Below are 24,584 nucleotides of genomic sequence, written 5' to 3' on the forward strand. Positions count from 1 at the left end.
CCTGACTGGGAATCGAACCTGCGACCTTTTGGTGCACCGGAGGCCTCTCCAACCAACTGAGCCACACGGGCAGGCTGGCATTTTTCTTAAAACCAGCTCACTGTTGTTAAAAAGAGAAAATAAGAAAGAAGGAGAGGGAGAGAGAATGAAAGGAAGGAAGAAACCCCCCACAATGGAGTCATTTGCTCCCAGTCATTTGCAAACCCAGCGTGTTGCAACGTCCACCTCTCTCTTCAAACCACCAGGAAGTTCCTGGTTAGCACTAGGGAGGCCATCCACCCCCCAAGATAAACTGTGCGGGGCTAAAGCAACCTTTCCTTTCCTTTTGCTGGCTCCTCCCTGCCCGCCCCGCTGGCGGCCTGGGAAACCCTCCCGTGTGGCACACCCATGAGCACCCCTCCAGTTGTGCTGTCCCGTCATGGACTGACGAATCGGGTCCATTATGTCTTCACATTTACTCCATTCGGTTTTCGCTCCTCACACGTTCCCAAGGTAGAAATAGTTATAAGGGGAACATTTCAGAGCTACAGTAACTGGAGGCCCTGTTTCTGTTTCTTTGTTTTCATTTTTAAATTAAAAAAAAAAAAAATAGCCCTAACCGGTTTGGCTCAGTGGATAAAGCCTGTGGACTGAAGGGTCCCAGGTTCGATTCCGGTCAAGGGCATGTACCTTGGTTGCGGGCACATCCCCAGTGGGGGTTGTGCAGGAGGCAGCTCATCGATGTTTCTCTCTCATGGATGTTTCTAACTCTCTATCCCTCTCCCTTCCTCTCTGTAAAATATCAATAAAATATATTTTAAAAATTAAAAATAAAAAAAAAACAGGACTGTAAAAATAAATATCTAACAAAAGTCTGGCCCAGCTGGTGATGCTCAGTGGTTGAGCGCTGACCTATGAACCGGGAGGTCATGGTTTGATTCCTGGTCAGGGCACAGGCCCGGGTCATGGGCTCCATCCCCAGTGGGGGCATACAGGAGGAGCCGATCCATGATTCTCTCTCATCATTGATGCTTCTATCTCTCTTTCCCTTTATTGACTTTATATGAAGTCAATAAAAATACTTAAAACAAAAAAAAAAACTTTGTAATTTAGAAAAAGAAAGTCTGTTTTCCCATGGAAAGCATCTGCCATGCATGTCGTAGGCGGTGTTTTCCACACTTTAGGGGGAACGGGATTCCAGGACAGCCCCCCCCCCCCACAGGAATTCTGAAGGAGGGGAGACCAGGGGCGGTGCCGGGAGAGAGCAGGCGGCTGCGCCCACCCCGCGCTGAACAAAGGCCCGGCTGGCGCTGGGCGGGCTGCCGCTGGACCACGCCTCCGGAAAGAGCGAGTTATTTCTTTTTTCCCTGGAAGCTCAGGGCGAGGGCGGCGGCTAGGCTCCCCCACACCCGCCCCCGCTGGAGAGGAGCTCCCCGCAGCTGCAGGCGGACCCCGCCCACCTCCTGCCGGGCGTCCCGTGGCCTGTGCCCCCGGCTCACAGCCAGCCTGGGAGGCAGCCACAGGGGCGGGGTGTGCCGGGGAGTGGGCGGGGCGTAAGCGGGAGTGGGCGGGGAGTAAGATGGAGTGGGCGTGGTGTAAGCGGGAGTGGGCGGAGCATCCGGGTGGGCGGGGCAGCAGGGTGGGACGGGGGATGGAGACGGAAGAGTTGAAGCAGCCAGGTTCAGACCAAGCCTCAGCGAGCCTGTTACTAAGGAGGTTTGTCCTAGCTTCGTTTTGTTTTGCTTTTTAACATATTTCTAGCCGAAACCGGTTTGGCTCAGTGGATGGAGCGTCGGCCTGTGGACTGAAGGTTCCCGGGTTCGATTCCAGTCAAGGGCATGTACCTTGGTTGCGGGCACATCCCCAGTGGGAGGTGTGCAGGAGGCAGCTGATCGATGTTTCTCTCTCATCGATGTTTCTAGCTCTCTATCCCTCTCCCTTACGCTCTGTAAAATATCAATAAAATATATTTTTTTTTAAAGAAGCAACACGTATTGGAATTGTTTTTTTTTTTTTAAAAAAAACACATATTTCTATTGATGTCGGAGAGGAAGGGAGAGGGATGGAGAGATAGAAACGTCAGTGGTGAGAGGGATTCATGGATGGGCTGCCTCCTGCACGCCCCCCACTGGGGATGGAGCCCACAACGCTGGCATGTGCCCTGACCGGGAATCGAACCGTGACCTCCTGGTTCATGGGTTGATGCTCAACCCCTGGGTCATGCCCGCCAGGTCCAAAGGAGTTTTCTAACGGGGGGAGGCAGACCTTCTTCAGTGTCTGTGCCCCGCGACCCAGGGACATGAGGGTCCGTTTGCGCCCCCTTGTCCCACAGATCTTCAGGTCCAGAGGAGCCAGTGGCTGGTCCCAGGAGCCGCTCCTTACCGGTAGCCCGAGGCCTTGTCCTGCGCCCTCCTGCGCGCACTGGCCCAAAGAAGCAGCCGGCAGCCTTTGCAGACGGGAAGTTTTAAAACCAGTTTAGTATGAAATTGGCCCACGCGGAGGTGGAGGCAGATGCTCTAAAAAACCCGACTCCCTGATGGCACCTAGTTACAGACCCTAGCGGGCCTTCAGAGGGCATCAGGGGTCGGGGTCAGGGTCGGGGAGGTGCTGGGATCTCACTGCTTGGAGGGGAGAGGAGGGTATTGACTCGTCTCTTCAGGTCTGAGGTCTGTCCCGTCTCTTAGAAAAGTAGCCAGAAGGGGTCATTCCAGCTTAGGGCTCAGGAGCTGAAACATAACTTACATCAAAATGTTCTCTTTAGCCCCAGCCGGTGTGGCCTGGTGGTTGAGGGTGGACCTAGGAACCAGGAGGTCACAGTTCGATTCCCGGTCAGGGCACATGCCCGAGTTGCGGGCTCCATCCCCAGTGTGGGGCGTGCAGGAGGCAGCAGGTCCATGATTCTCTCTCCTCATTGATGTTTCTCTCTCTCTCCCTCTTCCTTCCTCCCTGATATATATATATTTTTTTTTTTTTTTTTTTTTTTTTTTTTTTTAATGTTCTCTTTGGCCTGCAGAGGTCGGACCATGTGACCATTAGTCAGGCCCGGACTATTGTCTTCTGCTCCCTCGGGGGTGCTGATTATGGGGGAAAGGCCGGGTCTCTGAGGGGTATGTATGTAGAGAGATGATTTCTGGAGTAGGATTTAAAACTAAGTTCAATCGAAGTCACGAGACCTTCAGCTCCATGCTGGGCTAGCCTGGTACGTGTTCGGCTGTGGGAGAGTTCAATTCACCCTCTGGTCTTCGGCCTTCCGCGCAAGTCCTGCTCCATCCTTCCTCGTGGAGGGGACTTCAGACAAGTCACTTAACCCCCCTCGGCCTCAGTTTCCTCACCTGTAAAATGGGTGTGGTACCTAGTTCCTGCGGTTGTTGGTGGGGCTGAGTGAGCGTTTGCACAGAGTCGGCGAATCCACCTTCAGAGCACCCCTTGCTATGAGGGCCTGGTGCCAGCGCGGCTCCTTCTTTAGGGCTAAGCGGGCAGGGGTGTTTGGGGGAGCAATACACCGAGTCGACAGGCATGTTTATACGGCGCACTCCTATGCCACCGCCATTCCATCCGATCCCCGCCCTCGCCGTGGCCTCTGCGTCTTCTCACCGCCCCTCGGCGCGTGACTGCTGTCCCCTGTGCTGGTGACAGCACTGAACCTTTCATTACGGAGACTTTCTCTTCCTTCCCTTCCTCTTCCAGAGAGATAGGCAGTGCCCACCTTCGTCACCATGCCCTCCCTTGCACCCTGGCCAGGGCCCGTAGAACCCCCTCTATCCCAGGCCCCTTGAGCGAAGCCTGTTGCCTGGAAGTTGCCACAGGGCAGACGGCTTACAGGGGTCCTCAAACTATGGCCCGCGGGACATTTATCCGGCCCGCCGGGTGCCGCTGCCTGTCCTGCTTAGCAGCCGACGCGTCCCGGGCCCACAGTGCGCATAGAAATTTGTTCATAGTTTTTTTTTTAAACTATAGTCTGGCCCTCCAGCAGTCTGAGGGACAGTGAACTGGCCCCCTGTTTAAGAAGTTTGAGGTCCCCTGGTTAGCATCTTGTGGTGACAGCATCCAGCCAGCCAGGTGCAAGACGGCTGGCAGCACACAGGGCTGAGCTCCGGGATCGCCCACCAGCTCGGCGCCTCCCCCTCGCACACGGGCCCTCCAGCCCCTCCCCCAGCCTCCGCGTGCTCACCGCAGACAGGAAGCCGGACCGCAGGGCACGGAAGCGCTGGCAGCGCTGAGGCTCGCAGAGTCTGCCTGCCCAGGACCAGTGACCTCCTCATGGCGTCCCACCACACGTAAAACCCAGGCCCCCCGTCTGTCCTGCCAGGCCCAGGAGGCCCCACGCTCGGTCACTGCCCTCGTCTCCTCGCCTTGCTCACCCAGCTCTGAGCATGCGACATCCTTGCTTTCCTGCAAACACATTCACACACGCTCTGCCTATCAGCCGAGGGCAAACTACGGCCCGCGGGCCGGATCCGGCCCGTTCGGCTGTTCTATCCGGCACACGGAGCCGAAAGAGCGGAGGGTTCTCTTGCTCTCCCCTCCGCTCCTTCACCAGCAGCAGTGTTAACATGGCAACGTCGGGAAACATGGCCACAGCTCCTTCTTCTGAGTGGGCGGATTTATATCCCCATTCAGTAGAAGGAACAACCTCTCGGTCTTCCAGAGGCTCCTTGTAATGCCCGCGGACGCGTCCCCCGACATCACCCTGGGAATGCGGAGACACGGTATCGTGGGGATGTAGGGAGACACGCCCCTGGAGAGCACAGTATTAGAGCATTAGCTAAAAAGGAGACCAACAACACTGTTCCCACTGAAGTTGATGTTTTAAAGACCAAAAACCTTTCAACCCAGTCTACATTGCCATCTACATCTACGTCCCGGGCATCATTTGGAAGTTGCACTAAAGAAAATGTTTAATTTACTGTTTACACATTTTGTTATTTTCTATTTGTTTTAGTTTTAAATTATTTTATTATATTTAAGTTTAATTTGAAAGGCTTTCGTACCTTTCCTTTGTTAGGCAATTTTATTTTGCCTTTGCCATCTTCAATATAAGCTATGTTATTGTGCTATGATTCCTCCATTTTTTGAAGTTTCAAATTATAATAATTAGTGTTTACATTCTTCTTGTTAAAATGTTTGAAATGAATAAAACTATTGAAATAAAAAAAAAAAAGACCGTACCCTTTTATGTAATGATGTTTACTTTGAATTTATATTAGTTCACACAAACACTCCATCCATGCTTTTGTTCCGGCCCTCCGGTCCAGTTTAAGAACCCATTGTGGCCCTCGAGTCAAAAAGTTTGCCCACCCCTGGCCTAGATTCTAGGGCCCTAGAAGGTCTTCCCCAGATGTCTCCACGGCTCCCAGCTCCACTCCCATCCCTGCTCCAGTGTCAGCTCCTCGGCGGCCTTCCCTGCCCAGCCCGTCTAACAGCAGCACCAACAGCCCGGCCGGTGTGGCTCAGGGGTTGAGTGTCGACCTAGTGTTGTAGTGTAACCCCCATCTTACAAAGGACGCCTCAAAAAAAGGTCGAATTATGGAGTCATTTATTAAAAGCCGGCGGCATACGAGGGAGCAAAAGCGCTCCAGACCTCGCAGCCCCGAACGGCTTGCCATTTCTGGCTTATGTTGGCAGAATATCACAAAAATCACAAAAGTATTGATTACATCTTTGGGTCTGGAATGAGGAACCTGTTTCGCGAAAAAGCGTTTTTATTTTAGAAGCGAAATTAAGCAACTTAGTTATCTAACACATTGTCTGGGACCACCTGGACAATTTAGAATAATTGTGCTGTCCAGATTCCGGGACCACTGAGTCAACCGAAACTCAGTTATCTGTAGCTGCTGAGACAATTTAGGATCACTATCTGTCCTGGGTCCCGGAGGAATGTGCTTCGATGACCAGTGAGATCACAATCAATGGGATATTCAAACCGCCATCAATGGAGTTTTCAATCATACATAAGTTCAGAAAATCAACATAACTTTTAAATGAGTACAGAACCCAAAACAGCAAGGTTAAAATATTAAACAGCAATTTTTACGCAAGTGTGGTTGCTACCATACTTCACTAGGAACCGGGAGGTCACGGTTCGATTCCCGGTCAGGGCACATGCCCGGGTTGCGGGCTCGATCCCCAGGTGGGGGCGTGCAGGAGGTGGCAGACCCATGATTCTCTCTCATCTTTGACGTTTCTCTCTCTCTCTCTTTCTCCCTTCCTCTCTGACATCAATGAAAATATATTTTTAAAAAAATAAAAAAAAGTAGCACAAACACACCTCCACTTCCAAGTCCTTGTCCCGGTCGGGACCCTCTTTCTCTCCGTCCTCCACATTTCCACGTGGAGGGCGACCAGCCCCACCATCTCTCCTGGTCCACCTCCCTCTTTCCTACAGGAGGACTGAGTGCCTGGTTGGTGAGTTTGGGAGAAGACACTCCTCTCAGCCGCCTTCTCTTGGGGAGCCGGCAGGCCTGCAGACAGCATGGTTTGCTCTATCTCCCAGATTAGGGCCTCCCCACCTGCGGGGGGTGGGGGGTGGGAGGGGGGAAAGGCCTGAGGGTGCGGAGCTGTTGGCACTGTCTCCTCCGTTCCTGAGCAGAGCATTGACGAGCCGTGTCCTCCGTGCAACGTTCTCGGTTTTAAATACCCGCCTGGCTGCTGTGCTGGTCCGTCCGTTGGTTATGAGTTTTTTTTGTCTATCGCTGCCCAACAACTCACCCGAAACGCAGCGGCTGGAATGAACAGTTAACTGTTTACTGTTTTTCCGTCTGGCCTGTGGGTTGACCAGCTGGTTCTCGTGCTCTGCATATTGTCAGCCAGAGCGCTGGGTCGGCTGCAGAGTCTCCATGGCTTCATTCCGCGGCTGGTGGTGGGTGCTGGCCCCCAGCTGGGAGCGTCTGGGGCCTGTCAGCTCGGGGTGCGGGGGCCTTGGCTCCGCTCCACGTGTCTGTGTGGGCTTCCTCTCCGCATGGTCACTGGGTTCCAAACAGGAAAGCAGATACCCTAAGAGGGAGGAGGCAGAGGCGAAGAGTTATCCCAACAATGAACCTTGGAAGCCCTCCATCTCAGAGCACAAAGGGAAGGGGCACGTCCTGCTTAAAAAAACTGGGAAGGCTTCCCACTGCTCTTAAGATAAGACAGCCCTGTCCGGCCAGCGTGGCTCGGTGGTTGAGCATCAACCTAGGAACCGGGAGGTCATGGGTTCAATTCCCGGTCAGGGCACATGCCCGGGTTGTGGGCTCGATCCCTAGTAGGGGGCATGTGGGAGGCAGCCAATCCATGATTCTCTGTGATCGTGGATGTTTCTCTCTCTCTCTCTCTCTCCCTCTCCCTTTCTCTCTCTCTCTCTCTCTCCCTCTCCCTTCCTCTCTCTCTCTCTCTCTCCCTCTCCCTTCCTCTCTGAAATCAATAAAAATATATATTTTTAAAAAAAGATAAGACAGCCCTAACCGGTGTGGCTCAGTGGATAGAGCGTCGGCCTGTGGACTGAAGGGTCCCAGGTTCGATTCCGGTCAAGGGCATGTACCTTGGTTGCGGGCACGTCCCCAGTAGGGAGTGTGCAGGAGGCAGCGGATCGATGTTTCTCTCTCATGGATGTTTCTAACTCTCTATCCCTCTCCCTTCCTCTCTGTAAAAAATCAATAAAATATATTTAAAAAAAAAAAAAAAAGATAAGACACAGTGCCAGGAAGGGGCTCATCCTCCCTGTGGGCACTCCCCACCCCCCCTACTTCAGGCTCCATCCAGCCTCAGGTCACTGATGGTCTGATGATAACTGGGATGGACACAATCCCTCATGTCACGCAAACATGTAAAACTGGCCCCAGTGCTGTGAGCGAGAGGGCCCCACCCCCACCCCCACACACACCGAGCCTGTGACGAGGGGATCTGACTCATCAGAGAGCCCAGGGAAGGACTCCTGGGACACGTCCCTCCTCACTGAGATGGGATGGATGAGCAGGAGTGAAGGAAGTGAACGGAAAGCAGGAGGGAGGAACAGCGTGTGCAAACACACCCCGAGGCCCTGTAAGCAGGCCCGGTGGAGAGCCGGGGAGGAGGGGGGAGAGCCAGCAGGAGACAGGTCTAACAAGGGCCGCCACCCACAGGGTTCGGGTTCTATTCTGGGCATAAGGAGAAGCTTCCCGGGGGTCTCGGGCCAGCGCTGGCCTGGTGAGATTGGCCAAAGGGGCTGGCTCTGGCTCAGTCCTGATGTGGTGATAACTGCTCCAACCTCAGAGCAGCTGTAGCTCCTGCAAGGCGGAGAGAGGCCAGAGAGAATGTGGGGAGACCCCACTGCCATCAACGGCAGAGAGGATGGCGGCATGGACCGGTGACCCGGGAGCTGAGAGATCGAACAGTTTGCAAATGTACTAAAACCTGCGAGTGGCCGGAGCACAATTGTATTCCTGTTCCTTACGCTAAAGCCCTAGATGTCATGGACCAGGAAGCCCGGGAGACACACCATCCTAAACATGTCCGAGCCTGTTTATCAGATCGGTTGGGTGTATTAAGCAACATTACGTGTGCAAGTCCGTCTGCTTTTTTTGTTTGTTTGTTTAATATATTTTCTTTTTATTGATTTCAGAGAGGAAGGGAGAGGGAGAGAGAGAGAGAACCATTTGTGATGAGAGAGAATCATGGATGGGCTGCCTCCTGCATGCCCCCCACCTGGGGAGGGAGCCCACAACCCGGGCATGTGCCCTGCCTGGGAATCGAACCGTGACCTCCTGGTTCATAGGTTGACGCTCAACCACTGACCCACGCCGGTCAGGCAGGTCTGTCTGTCGTGACGGCATCGGCAGGCCAGCAGGGCCCAAGCACGAGGAGGGCTGGTCATGAGGACATATTGCCTCCTCTCGCTCACTCTGGTGAAAGGGCGGAAAAGCGGGCTGGTTGCATATAAAGGGTTGTCGTCACGGCTTCGCACGTGCCTGCATTCACATGCCTTTTCCTACGGCTGCCCTTACCAGCTCTGTGGAACGTTCCAGAACCTCTCTGGGCTCCTGATGCCTCACGGTTGCCATGGGAGTGTCATAGCAGCCACCGCTGCTGGAGTTCTCGGAGGCCAGGCCGGAGAAACACCCCTCCCGCCCCTCGGCTTTCAGAAGTGGGGCGTAGAAGCAGGCGCCAGACAGGTAGAGATCAAAACGCCTCCTCTGAGGCGACCAGGCTGGACCCGAGGATGTGGTTGAGGTGAAAACGCTTCACACAGCCGCTGACACAGAGGGCGACCGCAGACGGCGGGGAGGAACACGCCATCTGGGGGGACAGGTGGAGAGCCGAGCGCCGAGCCTTCCAGGGAGGTCACCTGTCGTCCTGGGGAAGTGCGTGGGAGGCGATGGGACCAGGCAGTGCGGGGACCAGGCCTCAGAACCTCTTCTCCCCCGTGGAAATAGGAGGAGGAGGAGGTGACTCCCTCTGAAACCCGACAACCTAGGGGTCCGGCTGCCTGTCACTACTGGAGCCAACAGCGTTGAATTGTGGGAGAGCAGCAGGTCAGCCACAAAAACCTGCTCTGTGCCCCACAACCCCCCTGTAAGCCCGCTGCTTCTATTGGGCAGAAGCACAAAGATTACACGGGGGAGGGATGCCAAACGGGCTGTTTACAGGTATTTGCAAAGGCCTGCGGGTGTGCAAAGGGCTGGGGTTCTCCAAAGGGCTGGCGATTCTGGTTTCTGCAGCAAGATGGTTCATCTTCCTATGAAGACCTGCATTTCCAGGTGAGCTCCCAGGTCCCCGGCGGAACTCCCGGCCAGGTTAGAATGTGCCTTCTTCCATCAGAATAAAGGCAGAGCCGGATTAGCACTTCTTACAATTATAGTTGGTCCCCCACATTCTCTTTCTGCCCCTGTCACCTCCACACCGTCTCACGGGGTTGCTATGGAGATTCGACTCCGCAGAGCAGACATCCCTGGCAGTGGCCAGTCCTGGGCTGGGGAGGCTGGCCCCGGAGGGAAGTTGTGGTTGAGCAATTGCATGAAGCAAGGGAGTTTCTTAAAAGGGGATTTCTCTATTTCCCCTTCTCTCCTTGTTCCCTTTACTCAGGAAATCTTGAGAGTTTCCTAAAGGGAAATGCTGACCAGATATGAACTGGCAAGTCTCCTAAGCAGGGGAAAAACCCCAGCGTGTGTCTCTGTCTGCTTGTGAATGCAGCATCGAGGTCCGGCTTCCTTTCGGGGTGTAGGCAGGCACTGCTTTGTTGCTTAAGGGTGGGGTTCTTTTGGGGGTGGGGGGTGGGGGGCGGCTGTTGTGTGCTTTGCAAGGCAGCCTCCCCTCACCCCTTACAATGAAGCAATTAGGAGTCCTGGGCAGGGAAGCAAACAGGACTCGCCCTGGGGGAGCCCTGGCCCATCACACAACCATGGCAGCTCCGTTTAAGGCAGGGGTGGGCAAACTTTTTGACTCAAGGGCCACCATGGGTTCTTAAACTGGACCGGAGGGCCGGAACAAAAGCATGGATGGAGTGTTTGTGTGAACTAACACAAATTCAAAGGAAAGGAGCGGAGGGGAGAGCAAGAGAACCGGATAGAACAGCCGGATCCGGCCCTCGGGCTGTAGTTTGCCCACGGCTGGTTTAAGGTGAGGGCAGAGGGGAGGCAGGAAGTAACCTGTCCCGCTGACTCCCGGTGCGCCCTGTCAGCGAGGCCACGCTCCCCACCTGAACCCACCTCAGCCAACCTCGGTCATCCAGCTGATGGGGGGAGGCTGCTGGCCCTGGGGACGCCCAGGGAACGCCCCCGGGGGCAGGAAATGGCTGGTCCTGGAGGCCCTCGGCTCTCTTCCCAATGCTGAGTCACCCCTGGGCGGGGCCCCGGGGACCACACCTGCCTGGGTTTCTGAGGCTCACGGAAAACCCCAGCGGCGGGCATCCCTGAGAAGTTTGACCTTGGCTAATCCCTCTACCATTCCCCCTTGGCATTTCCAACGGCAACACCTTTAGGTCCCCTCCTGTTCCTCCGGGGGGAATCGACACAGAGGGACGGGGCTCCCTGGCCCCCAAGTTCAGTGCGGTTGCATCAGCCACCCCAAGCCTCTCTGTGACAATGGAGCCTTACGTGTATACGGCTAATTGAGCAATAATGACAGCTAACGTTTAGTCATCGCTGACTGTGTCCAGGTGTTGTGGACGGGGCGTACATGAATCAGGAGGCTTGGGCTAGAAATAAAGGGAAAATATTTGTTTGGGGGCCTGAGGGTTTGCAAACCGGAAACACACCAGGCCAGGCCGAGAGTGTTCCGGAGAAAAGAGAGCGAGCAGCGGAGGGTTCGAACAATGAAAAAGGACATTCCTAAGGAGGCTCAGGGCTGCATGCCAGCCTCTGGGCTGGGCTGAGATGGGAAGGCCACCCTCTAAACAGCTGGCGGCCTCAAGGCACGAACCCTCTTTTCTTAGTCCTTCCGGGGTCAGCAGAGGGCTATCCGGAGGCTTGATACGTGTTCAGGCATTAACGTGGGACTGCAGGGCCTGGAAAGTTCAGGTGTCTGTGATCCGGAGCCAGTTAGAGCAGGAATTGAACTGTTTCCTCAACCGACCAGATCCCTTGCTCTGAATTCTTTCAGGGCTGAACTAAAAAAAAAAAAAAAAAAAAAGATCTTAGTAATTGAACTGATTGGCGACAGTGACTCTGTTTTCTTTTTTTTTTTAAATATATTTTATTGATTTTTTTACAGAGAGGAAGGGAGAGGGATAGAGAGTTAGAAACATCGATGAGAGAAAAACATCGATCAGCTGCCTCCTGGACCCCCCCCCCCCCACTGGGGATGTGCCCGCAACCAAGGTACATGCCCTTGACCGGAATCGAACCCGGGACCCTTCAGTTTGCAGGCGGACGCTCTATCCACTGAGCCAAACCGGTCAGGGCTCTGTTTATTTCTTCACTCGATTCCTCGGGACTGTACTAACTTTCACAACCCTCGGAAGTACTATTGCTAACCACATTTGACAGATGAGGAATTAAGACATGTCTGCTGTCTACTACAGGCAACCCAGAGAGAGGAAGCCAACGCTCTGTCTTCGACAACCTGTGCTTTCCTGGACTCAGCGCATGCTAAGGTGTGGGGAGGACTTCAGAGGTCACCGAGGATAGCCCTGGGTTTTACAGACGGGAAACAGGACTGGAGAGGGCTCAGGGTGTACTTGCCCAAGGCCCCGCAGTCAAATCATGGATGCGTCTCCGATCCCCGCTTCCTGTACCTCTCCTGTAACACATCCTCCCCTTCCCTCCCCAAAGACAGCGTGTTCCTGGATTTTCCTTAATCACCTGTTGGCTTTTCAATTCTCTATACTTACTGGTTCCAGTTTTTTCTTCTGTTACCATTTTTAAAAATATATATGTTTTTTTATTGATTGCAGAGTGGAAGGGAGAGGGAGAGAGAGAGATCAATGATGAGAGAGAATCATGGATTGGCTGCCTCCTGCATGGCCCACACTGGGGATAGAGCCCACAACCTGGGCATGTGCCCTGACCTGGAATTGAACCGCGACCTCCTGGTTCATAGGTTGACCCTCAACCACTGAGCCACACCGTCCGGGCTTCTGATACCATTTTTAGTGAAGAAAAAAAAGGGGGGTGGGAGATAAGAAAAGAGGGAAGAGAAAGGAAAGAAAAGAAGAAAGAGAAAGAGGGAGATGGGTAGGGGGAGAGAGAGGAAGAGAGAAAGAAGAGAGTGGGGGGACGGGGAACTGTTAACAATGATGTATTAGACCTTTGTTTGTGAGTTCGCCTAAGAAAATTCAGAGCAAGGACTCTGACGCAAGAAGTTCACTTAGAAAATCAGAGGCAGAGGGAGTGAGCCAGCTGGGCCTGGTGTACTCAGGAAACAGTTCCATTCCTGAGCTCCAAGAGAGAAGGGCCCTTGGAGCTCAGGAGAAAGACATCAGAGGGTAGGCACCTAAGGAAAGAAGGGGGGACAGGGAGGGCGTGAGAGAGGAGGGTGAGCCAGTACATTGGGCCCTTGTCTTAAGGGTTTTTATCTATTTTCTAAAGGTGGGAATTTTAGGGGGGTCTCGGGGGAGAGTCTCAATAGAATATTCATCACTTCCCAGGTGTGTCACCTCAGGGTGCTGGTCTCCACTGACTGGCCAGCGCTGGGACAGGCACCGATGATCATTAGTCAGTGCATCTGGGCCTGATGCCGGCCATGGCCTTGCCTTGTCTGGATCCGCTGCTTTCCTGGGCCTGGAGCTGAAACACGCTGAGGCCTAGACGTTACCTCTAGTTTGACCAAACCCCGTCTCTGGGGTCAGCAGACCCACAACTTCCTTCCTCCGATTAGTGGGTGTGGGTCAGAACCTCACCGTCCCGAGGGCTTCATCGTAAGGGATGGTCCTGCAGGGCTTGGATGGGAGTCTACGAGGCTATTCCCGGCCCCTGGTTCCTCCTGGAAGGGGGTCTACCACACTGCCAGCGACAGGCCAGGGGAGGGAAGGCCACCCCGGGGTAAGGGCCCAGCCTGTGACTCAAGTTTTCCCAGGTTTGCCCGTTGCTAGGCACCCAGGACTCTCTGCCTGCTGACATTCCTCCCTGGCCCATTGTCCCTGCTGGGCGCATGCCTGTCCAGCTGCCCCCTCTGCCAGGACTATGTGCCCATCCATTGATGAGAAGCTGGATAACCCAATCTCCAGCGCCCTGGTTCCGGTGTCAGGATGTCTGGAGGCCCAGCCAGATCCCTGGTGTGCCACTGGGTCAGTCCCACCTCCTCGATCTGAGCCTCTGTTTCCCCGCCTGCAAAACCAGAAGTTCACCATCCAACAGGTCATCCAGAAGCATTTTTTGTTTCTCGTTTGTTTTAAAGAGTAAATTCTCCTTTTATTTTTTAAAAATGTTTTTATTGCTTTTTAGAGAGGAAGGGTGAGGGAGAGAGAGCAACATCAATAGACACATCCACTGGCTGCCTCCTGCACGCCCCCTACTGGGCATGGAGCCCACAACCCGGGGAATGGAACCAGGAGCTCCTGGTCCCTGGGGGACACTCCCTCCACCCGAGGGCTCTGTCCTCCCCAAAGAATGCCACCCAGGTCCCTCCGGAGCCCGGGCTTTGCCCTCAACAAACGTGGCGTCTGCGGTGACGTCGCCTTCCGTCGCCTCGCGGGTCCCAGCCCCCCGCCCCCCGCGATCGGCGAGCCCCAGTGACGGCAGCGCGCGGGGCGCATGCGCGGCGCGGGCCGCGGCGACGGCGACAAGGGGCGGAGGCGGCCCTGCCCCAGTGGCCCAGCCCGGCGCCGGGCGGGATGGTGTAGCCGGGCCTGCGGGCGGCGGCGGGCGGCGGGCGCGCGGGGCGAGGGCCCAGGGCCGCGCCGCCACGGGCTCGGGGACAGCGGCCGCGCGCGGAGGGGGGGTCGCCGCCCCGACCCCGGCGCCGCCGCGGGAGGCCGCGCCCGCCATGGCGGCCCGGCTGGTGCTGGACGAGTTCACGGCGCCCGCGGAGAAGGCGGCGCTGCTGGAGCGGAGCCGCGGCCGCATCGAGGGCCTGTTCGGCGTGAGCCTGGCGGTGCTGGGCGCGCTCGGCTCGGAGGAGCCGCTGCCCGCGCGCATCTGGCTGCAGCTGCGCGGGGCGCAGGAGGCGGTGCACAGCGCCAAGGTGAGTGCGCCCCCCGGCCCGCGCGATCGGGGCCTGGGCGCCCCACTCTGACCCCCGGCCCGCGCGATCGGGGCCTGGGCGCCCCACTCCGACCCCCGGGCCCGCGCGATCGGGGCCTGGGCGCCCCACTCCGACCCCCGGGCCCGCGCTATCGGGGTCCGTGGGCGCCCCACTCCGATTCCTGGCCCGCGCGATCGGGGTCCCTGGGCGCCCCACTCCGATCCCCGGACCGCGCGATCGGGGTCCCTGGGCGCCCCACTCCGCCTCCGGGCCCCGCGCTATCGGGGCCTGGGCGCCCCACTCCGACCCCCGGCCCGCGCGATCGGGGCCTGAGCGCCCCACTCCGACCCCCGGGCCCGCGCGATCGGGGCCTGGGCGCCCCACTCCGATCCCCGGCCCGCGCTATCGGGGTCCGTGGGCGCCCCACTCCGATCCCCGGCCCGCGCGATCGGGGTCCCTGGGTGCCCCACTCCGCCTCCCGGCCCGGCGCGCGGGTTAAAGCGCAGTGTCCAGAGCCCGCCGACCTGGGCTGTCGCGGAGCAAGGCTGTCCCCGGTGCGCGGGCCACGCTGCTGCCTGTTGTTATGGTTCCCCCGCCCTCCGGGGTGCGCAGGGCGGGTGGGGGTCCGCGGGGCTGGAGATGCGCAGGGCCGGTGGGGGTGCGCAGGGCCAGTGGGAGTGCGCGGGGCTGGAGATGCGCAGGGCCGGTGGGGGTGCGCGGGGCTGGACCTTTTTGGGGTTTCAGACCCCTTTGAAGATCTGACTCGAGGAGTATCCAGGAGAGATGGGGATGTTTAATGATACTATTTAAAAGGAGCGTCGTTTCTCGTCGTGATGTTACGTAGGACTCGCACTTACTTGCTGGTTCTAACACATCCCACATCGCGCTCAGTACTCCACGAGCGGGTGCGGCGGACCCTAGAAATGCAGTGAGGGCGACTTTATTCTCCTCTCTTCCTCTCTTTACATTCACAGCTGGGGAAACTGAAACTTTTGAGGAGGTGACTCACCTTCTAGATCAGCGTTTTCCTCTTACACCTACTGGAGGCGGCGCCCCTCCCTCCTCAAGCCCCAAACCGCCACAGAATTGCCGCGCCCCGGCCCCCTCCCCATGTGCTAGCTTCTCCAGGATTTTCCGGAGTTTGCTTCCAGAACCCTGTCTCCCACATGGGGAGCCTCCGGGGCGCGGGGAACCCATCGCCCGGACTTCAGAAATGCCACGGGGCCCTGAAGCCTCGCTGTAACCCCTGACTTCCTTGGGTTTAAAAGCCAGGGTGCTTGCTTTCAGCATGCTGAGAGGGGAGAGAACGCTTACCTGCACGACCCCTCTCCGCAGCTATGACTTAAGACATAGTAGGTGTCCTGTCGGAGCAGGTCTGCTTTCCTGTTCTTCCATTTCTAAACCGTCTGTCTGACAACTGATCCACGCCTTCCCAGTCCTCCGGGCGAGAGGTTGGCCTGAGGGAGCCCTGAGGCTCTTAGGAAAGCCAGCTGCCTTTGCCGCCACCTCTCCTTCCCGCGCCTGTGCTGCAGATAAGCCTTCATTCTGGGCGGGTGCCCCCGGCCCCCTGATCATTGCCTCACTCCCGTCCCCCTCTTCCCGGTGCAGCCCTCACAAAAGCCCCTCTCCTGCCCTGGGACCTCCTAGGGCCGTGGTCGGCAAACTGCGGCTCGCGAGCCACATGCGGCTCTTTGGCCCCTTGAGGGTGGCTCTTCCACAAAATACCACGGCCTGGGCGAGTCTATTTTGAAGAAGTGGCGTTAGAAGAAGTTTAAGTTTAAAACATTTGGCTCTCCAAAGAAATTTCAGTCGTTGTGCTGTGGATAGTTGGCTCTGTGGACGAATGAGTTTGCCGACCACTGCCCTGGGGCCTCCGTTGCCTATCTCACTCCCTCTGAACCCCTCCTCTGAGTTACACACTTCCGCCACCCTCGGGGTAAACCTCCCCTGGAGTCCGACCCACGCACACTGCCCGCTCCAGCTCGGCCTGACTCTGGACCAGCCGTGGGCAAACTACGGCCCGCGGGCCGGATCCGGCTGTTCTATCTGGTTCTCTTGCTCTCCCCTCCGGTTCTCTTGCTCTCCCCTCCGCTCCTTTACTTTGAATTTATATTATTTCACACAAACACTCCATCCATGCTTTTGTTCCGGCCCTCCGGTCCAGTTTAAGAACCCATGGTGGCCCTCGAGTCAAAAAGTTTGCCCACCCCTGCTCTGGACTCACCCCGAGCACGGGAAGTGCTTCTTGGGCTCAAACGAAAAAACCTGGCTGCCCACCTCGTCAGACCCCCGCCACCTCGCCAGACCCCCGCCACCCCGTCCTCTCGCTGTCCCTGCCGCACCCCTCGGCGGGAGCCCCCTGGAAAAGGTGTGTCTCGCAGTGAGTGTCTGGGTAGCCTGGGGCACCTGCCCACTATCTCTGAAGTGTGTTCCTCACAGTCCCACCCTCCCCTTTGCCAGAAATCCTTTTCTTGTTTGTTTCCCCTTGAGGCGCACGGGGTGAGCCAGTACCACACTCAAGGGCTTTATGTTTTTGTTAACTGGCCTTGCAGTTTGTTTCACATTCTTTTGAGGGAGAGAAAACCATCAACTTGATTTTTAAAGTTAAGAACAGGAAAGCGAATGTCAGCATCTGCAGCGCATTTCGCTGAGAGGAGAAGGTGTGGGGGGAGGAGAGCTGGAGGTCCGCGGCCTTAGGCCGGCTGGTTGAGCGCGGTTACCCTGGGCTGCGGGCCGCCGTCCTGGGCGCATCCAGCGGCCTAGCCCTTGGTTTTCGGGCTTTTAAAACGTCAACACAGCGCGTCTCGGGGGAGCCTCTGGGGAGCCGGGCCGCGGCCTCGTTCATTAGGGAGTCTGAGGGCTCCCCCGGGGCGGGTCTGTCTGAAGGTCTGTCTTTGGAGGCAAGAAGCCCCAGCTGTGGGAGGGACGATGTTCCCCGTGAGCGACACGGGAGGGGGGGACAAGGTTTGCACAGGGACCGGGATAGAGGACAGCCCTGGGGTCAGAAACGATGGTGGGTGCCTTGCCTGCCTGCTGCTTGGTGGGGCCGAGCAGCTGACATTTAAAGAAGAAGGGTCCAGCCCGGTTGAGCGTCGACCGATGAACCAGGAGGTCACAGTTCGATTCCCGGTTGGGGCACTGGCCCGGGTTGTGAACTCGATCCCCAGTGGGGGCCGTGCAGGAGGCAGCTGATCGATGATTCTCATCATTGATGTTTCTCTCTCTCTCTCTCTCTCTCTCTCTCTCTCTCTCTCTCCCCCTCTCCCTTCCTCTCCGAAATCAATAAAAATATACTTTGAAAATAAGAAAAAATAAAAAAAATGTGCCAAGAACTGCACTCACTGTTGCCTCTTGACCTCAAGGGCCCACAGCTCAGCAGGGCAGGGGGCACACTTGGAAGCAAACGGCGCAACGTGGCACACGTGACCGCGGACATACAGTGACATACCGCGGAGAGGGAGCTGGTTCTGCCCAGCAGGGTGCTGGGGTGAGCGAGAGAGAGCTCTCCACAGAAGAGCGAGGGCAGAATCACAGTCTGGCAGGCCTGAGTGCGGGGAGGAGGGGGCGTGGCCGCCTGAGGGCCAGGGCACAGGCCCTGGAGCCGCTGAAGAGCCGGGACTTGTCCCAGCGGCAGGCGTGGCGAGGCCTGGAGGGCTGCGAGCGAGAGTGATGTCCCCACGTACGTTCCCAAGGAAAGGCCCGTCACCCGCGTACACGCCCGCCTTGCTGGCTGGTGGTGATAGGAACTGGGGAGAGGGTTGAGCCTCCTGTGAAGCCACGCAACGTCGCCGCCAGGGCCAGGAGGCCGGCCTGGGAGGGAGAGGAAGGCCGTGGAGGGCATTGTCCGCAGGGCCCGAGGGAGGGGCGAGGCAGACGTGCAAGCAAAGAAGTCAAAGCAGCCTGTGGACGAACATCCGAGAGGAAGTGGAAGTGCCTGCCCGATGCGGCCTCCTTCGGGCCTCCTTCACGGGATGGAAGATGCCGAGCAGGTGGGACCCCGGGGGCCGGGCAGTGTGGGGAGGAAGGAGGCTGGAGGGAGCTCGGCCTGGCGAGTGGGAAGGGTTAGAGCCCTCGCTTTAGATCAAAGCCACCGATCGCGATGTTTCCTGGACTAGGCGGCTGCGTGGGGAGGTGGCTGGCGGTGGGAAGGAATGGGAACAGGTGTGTCCTGAGGGAGAGGGCGGGGCCAGGCTTCTTACTAGCCAGGTACCCAGTCCGAACGGGCCCAGTGACTTCTGATCAGCTCCACGTCTTCTTTACAAAGAAAACCAACCGCGTGCTAAGCAACGTGTCCGGTGGGCCAGCTTCAGCTCTTGGCGGCCTTGGTGGGGGGGCGGCGCTCCGTTAGGTGGTGGGAGAGGGAGGAGTGGGGGTGGGCTGTGGGCTTCCTTTGGGGAGGAGGGCACTGGGGGCCTGGTGGCCTGTCTCAGAAGTCCGGGGGGGCGGGGCCTGGGAGACAGTGGGCTGTGTGGGATCGATGCGGAGGAGCTGTGGGAGGACCGGGGGCCTGAAGGGCGGGCCATGGACGGTGTGATGGCTTGAATCGGAGCAGGACTTGGTCCAGAAGTGCTCAGGTGGGTGGTGGTCGCCCACTGGGTGCTGGGGAGCCAGACCACATGGCAAAGGCCCCCGGCCCAGCGGTGTTTCTGAGAGGTCAGCCTCTGGGCTAGGACAGTCCAAGCACGTCCAAGACTGACCTACGTCCGTGACCTGGGCCTGCGAGGGGGCAGGTGAGGCCGAAGGGGCAGAGCGAGGGGTGGATAGGGACCAGACGGGGGGGCCTGTGTCCCCTTGGGCATGGGGAGGGGTGCCGATAGAGGGCAAGGTCAGTCAGCACTGGAGACGCCTCCAGGTGGTGGCGAGAGAGGAATTCGGGGCTCAGGAATTGGCTATGGGGAGCCACGGGGGGGGCGTGCAGGGGGAAGCTCCTTGGTCCTGCGTGAGGTGGACGTGTCCCTTTCCGCTTAGAGAGGTGGAGAGCAGGACGTGGAGGCGCCGCAGGGCGAGGGCACCGGGTCCAGCGCGGGGCGTCGGTGCCAGTGGGTAGCTGGTGTGCCAGGATGCTGCCCTGGAGCTCTTGCAAAGGAGCAGGGATTGGACGTGAGTGGCCGGCTCCTCGTGTGCGTGTCCAGGAACTGCGGGCGCGGAGCTTGCTGCCCGCGCTGCAGCCCGTTGCCAGCTCAGGCCCAGGCGCACGCAGCGCGGAGCCGGGGGCACAGCGGAGCCGTCGGGAGAGCTTGCGGGAGAGGGGCTCGGAGGACCCACAGGACGACTGCACCGGGGAACGCGCGGTTAACGTGTGAGGAAAAGGACACGAGGGGAGGAGAGAACTCTCAGTGTTGAGGTTCTCTTGTTTGTTTCTGCCCTTTTTGGTTGATTTCTTTCATTCTTTTTTTTTTTGGTCCCTGGTTTCCTGAATGAGTTCTTGCACAGTGGATCCGCCCACGGCGGAAACGGCTCGATGTCACGCTGGGTGGTGACGTCGGGTTTTTGTTTTGATTTTACCAGAAAGGGGGCCGGCGGCCCTTCTGCATTTCCAGGAATGCTGTTTTCCAGCTCGCCCCCCGGCTGTGAAAATCGTCTTCTGAAGAAGGGGTGGTTTGCTCAGCCCCTCCGTGGGGCTGGTCCTTTGGGGTTGTGCCGGCGTGTGGAAATAAGGGGTTCTCACACTGACTTTGCGGGGGAGGGGGCAGTGACTGCTCACGACTCGTGTCCTGCCCTCTCGCCTTACCAGCCAGCGTCCCGGGTTTTAATCAAATCGAGGACTGTCTGCTCTGGCCGCCTTGGGGCTACATCGATGGCATTGTATACAGTTAGCAGCTTTGCCATCTAAGCACAAAATTGGAGGGGGGGGTCCTTATATAATTAATTAACGAACTTCTTCTTTTTTTTTTTTAAATATATTTTATTGATTTTTTACAGAGAGGAAGAGAGAGGGATAGAAAGTTAGAAACATCGATGAGAGAGAGACATCGATCAGCTGCCTCCTGCACGCCCCCCACTGGGGATGTGCCCGCAACCCAGGTACATGCCCTTGACCGGAATCGAACCCGGGACCCTTCAGTCCACAGGCCGACGCTCTATCCACTGAGCCAAACCGGTTAGGGCAACGAACTTCTTTTCAACAAGGTTATGTCATGTGGAAACAGCACAGGAAACGCCTTTTGTTTAAAGAAACGGAATTATTCCTTTTCACTGTTATTTTAAGGGGTTCCTTCCCACTTCAGGGAGGTCTGGCTCGTCCGGGGCCGACAGAGTTAGTGGTTCACAGCGTTGCTGAGCGCGGGCTGCGGGAACCCTCGGGGTCGGTGTCTGCGGGAGCGGCGGCTGCGCTGGGTCCGTGGCTGGGCCTCCCCGCCTGCCAGCCACCGGCATCCTCGCCCTTCCTGCGCCGGCGCGTTCAGAGCGCAGTGCCTGGTGATCAGCCCTGGTATCGTTCAGGTTAAGAAATGAAGTTGTTACTTTGCTATCATAGCCGGGTTAATAACATCCGGGGAGGAATCTGTTTTAAAAATTAGCATTGAATTGATCAAAGCCCATCCGTTATTCTAAGGATTGTTTTTAGGACATGAATAAAAATGAAAATGCTCTCCAAGTATCCGTTTCTGTGACTTGAGGTTCTGGGGGGGGGGGGGGGGTCCTTGAAGGGCTCACACATCGGTGCCAGCTGCGTAGTTCCTTTATTTGCTGGGAATTCCAGGACACGGAGTCAGGCAAGGCTTGTTCTCTATAAGCCAGTTGGAACCAAGCTTCTTTGAGAAACTTCGTGCCCTGACCGGTGTGGCTCAGTGGATAGAGCGTCGGCCTGCGGACTGAAGGGTCCCGGGTTCGATTCCGGTCAAGGGCATGGACCTTGGTTGCGGGCTCATCCCCAGTAGGGGGCGTGCAGGAGGCAGCGGATCGATGTTTCTCTCTCATCGATGTTTCTAACTCTATCCCTCTCCCTTCCTCTCTGTAAAGATTCAATAAAGTATTTTTTTAAAAAAAAAAAAAAAAGAAAAGAAACATCGTCACTAACTCACTAACATCCCTCGAGCCGGGCGCATTCCCACTGACCGTGAGAAGTCCAGGCTCTTGGCGCTTTCAGGCAGAAGCAGAGAGCTGCGGCTCCCTTTGTCCCCACACTCTCAGCCACAGTCAAAGCAAATCCCCCCACCCCCACCCCCATTCCCAAAGCTCACCCGGGGCCTGCGCTCCCCAGGGCTCCCCTCATGGCCCTGGGACAGGCGCCCGCACAGCAGAGAGCCCAGCCCCGGTCCCCTCTCCCGGAGAACAGGTCCCTGTTCCCTGCCAGGCGGCTCCCCGCAGTCAGATCCCTGCAGACTGGGCAGAGTGGAGACTGCCCTGGCCCTCCCCTCCCCTCCCCTCCCCTCCCCCAGCCAAGAAACAGCAGACACAGAACCAGGGAACAGGGAACAGCACCCGGGAAGGAGCACCCGGAGCTTCTCCTTCCGCTTGGGATCCGCTCTGGGCGCCAACATGAAACGTGCTGGGGCTGCAGGGCCGCCAAGTGCCCCCCCACCCCGGCACGGCACGGCACGCGGGTGACGGCTCCACACAGGTGGGCTCGCCCGGACTCTCCAGGTCCCACAGAACGGCCCCACTGCCCCGGCTCGGCATTTTCAGTAATAAGTGTGACTCGCACAGCTGGGCAGCTGACGGGTGAGGGAAGCATCAGGAATGTGGGGTTCAGAGAGCGTTTGAGGGTCCGAATGCTGTGTGTGTGTGTGTGTGTGTGTGTGTGTGTGTGTGTGGTTCATCCTCACCCGAGGATATTTTTCCCATTGCTTTTTAGAGAGTGAAAGGGAAGGAGGAGGCAGGGAGAGAGAGAAAGAGAAGGAGAAACATCCATGTGAGAGAGACACATCGATTGGTTGCGTCTCACACACATCTGGACGGGGACCCGGGATGGGACCTGCAACCCAGGTACGCGGCCTTGACCGCAAATCGAACCAGCACCCTTAGGTGCGCAGGTTCTAACCACGGAGCCACCGGCCAGGACAGAGAATCCGACTTTTATCAGCACTAAAGAGAAAGAGAGGGAGAGGGAGAGGGAGAGAGAGAATGGTGGGTTACAATTGCTTGATTGTATACAAATTGGCTAGTTCTTGGAAACAGTGAAACCATGACCTTTGGGGCTATCTCTCCCACCAGACTGAGGTCACTGGCGTCTCTGCTGGACAAACGCCCACGTTTTAGCACGTAGCATCGCAGTCCTGGCCCAAACCAGCGACGAATGGTGAGTCAGACATCCGTTTCCCGAGCATCGCATCGTCTGTGGGCGGGCCAGGGAGTGCTCACTGGGAAAGAAAGGCCACCCCCTTGCCTCTCTAGAAGTATTAGATAATGTTTCTTAACTGTGCGCACTTATTCAGATGGAGCACGCACCTTCTTTTGGTCACTTTAGCCACTTGCTTAAACAATGTCACCCACATCACTGATACTTGAGCGGGTGTCAGCTGGTGTTTCTCACACTTCTTCTTTTATTATTATTACGTTTATTGGGGCAACGTTGGCCAATAGGGTCCTATCGGTTGTCCCCACACTTTCAGTTCCTGCCTTGACGTGCATTAATTGATGGCCAGGGTTTCCCAGCAGCGGCTCTGCCCACGTTTCCGTCAGAGGTACTTGGTGGTGGGGCTGTGCCGGGCATTGTAGGATGTTTGGCAGAATGCCCAGCCTTAGCCCTGAGGTGCCAGGAGGATCCCCTCAGCTGTGCCCTGACACTGCCAATTCCCCCCCCTTACCCTCCCGTAGAGCCGTTCTCCCTGCTAAGGACCCGCTGTTACATGGCCCAGGCGGGGCCCACTCTGTCTGGTGAAGGTGCGCAGGTGCCACCACGGCGGGTAGAAAGCAGATGAGCATCCCTCCCCCAGTGGCCACCCGCCTCCTCTGGAAAGTGTTTTTGGGTCAGGGTGGAAGGAAGGAAGGAAAGACGGGAGGGAGGAAGGGCAAGGTCAGATCGGGCTGCGGAAATAAGCAGCATGTTAGAATGGAAACCTCAGAGGACCTGAGTGCAGGCCTGAGGGTCTCGAACCCCCATCCGGGGCAGCGGGCGCAGAGGGAGTGTCCGCGTGGGGATGGGACCGGGTGGCAGCGGGCGCAGAGGAGGGGTCCGCGTGGGGATGGGACCAGGGGGCAGCGGGCACAGAGGGAGGAGTGTCCGCGTGGGGATGGGACCGGGGGGCAGCGGATACAGAGGGAGTGTCCGCGTGGGGAATGGGACCGGGGGGCAGCGGATACAGAGGGAGGAGTGTCCGCGTGGGGATGGGACCGGGGGGCAGCGGGCGCAGAGGGAGTGTCCGCGTGGGGATGGGACCGGGTGGCGGTGGGCGCAGAGGGAGGAGTGTCCGCGTGGGGATGGGACCGGGGGGGCAGCGGATACAGAGTGTCCGCGTGGGGATGGGACCGGGGGGCGGCGGGCACAGAGGAAGTGTCCGCGTGGGGATGGGACCGGGGGGCAGCGGATACAGAGGGAGGAGTGTCCGCGTGGGGATGGGACCGGGTGCGCTTGCTCCCGCCGCCTGGACACTGGCCAGAGGGGAGCGGAGGGCAGCCACAGAGCCGCGTTCAGAGCCGGTCGCCGTGGTCACGGACCCGAGTCCACGAGGACCCCCGATGAGAAGGAAGCGCTGAAAGGGACCCGCCCGGTGCAGGCGGGAAGCTGTGGGACCGGTGGGACCGGTGGGTTCGAGGCACCTCAGAAACGCCCCTGAGAGCCTGCCGCCTGGTGCGGCATCAGGGAGGCCGGAGGGGACGGGCCTGAACCCCGGGGCTCCCCGGCAGCGCAGCAGTGGGCATGTGCTGGGGGGGGACCCACAGAACCTTGGGGAGTGTCTGCACTTCAGGTGCCGAGGAAGAGGCAGCAGAGGATGGGGTGGGGGGGAGCTGTCAGAAAAGTGGGAAGTGAGAGGCAGCTCGTGGGTCTCGGGAAAGGCGGGCGACGCTGGTCAGCGGGAGACGCTGGTCAGCGGGAGACGCTGGTCTGTGGGAGATGCTGGTCAGCGGGAGACGCTGGTCAGCGGGAGATGCTG

General features: G+C 57.7%; 1 protein-coding gene across 1 annotated transcript in view; it reads left to right on the forward strand.

Moving 5' to 3' along the window:
* Window positions 1-14,224: 14,224 nt before the first annotated feature.
* The window catches only part of N4BP1 (NEDD4 binding protein 1), a 31,237-nt gene continuing 20,877 nt past the window's right edge, over window positions 14,225-24,584 (forward strand). Inside the window, exon 1 of the mRNA XM_080645408.1 lies at window positions 14,225-14,550. Coding sequence (XP_080501534.1) covers window positions 14,353-14,550 — 198 coding nt within the window. The 5' untranslated portion in view covers window positions 14,225-14,352. The remainder of the gene's footprint in view (window positions 14,551-24,584) is intronic.

This window comes from Plecotus auritus, assembly GCF_963455305.1.
Source record: "Plecotus auritus genome assembly, chromosome: 10".
NCBI classification, from domain to species: Eukaryota; Metazoa; Chordata; class Mammalia; order Chiroptera; family Vespertilionidae; genus Plecotus; species Plecotus auritus.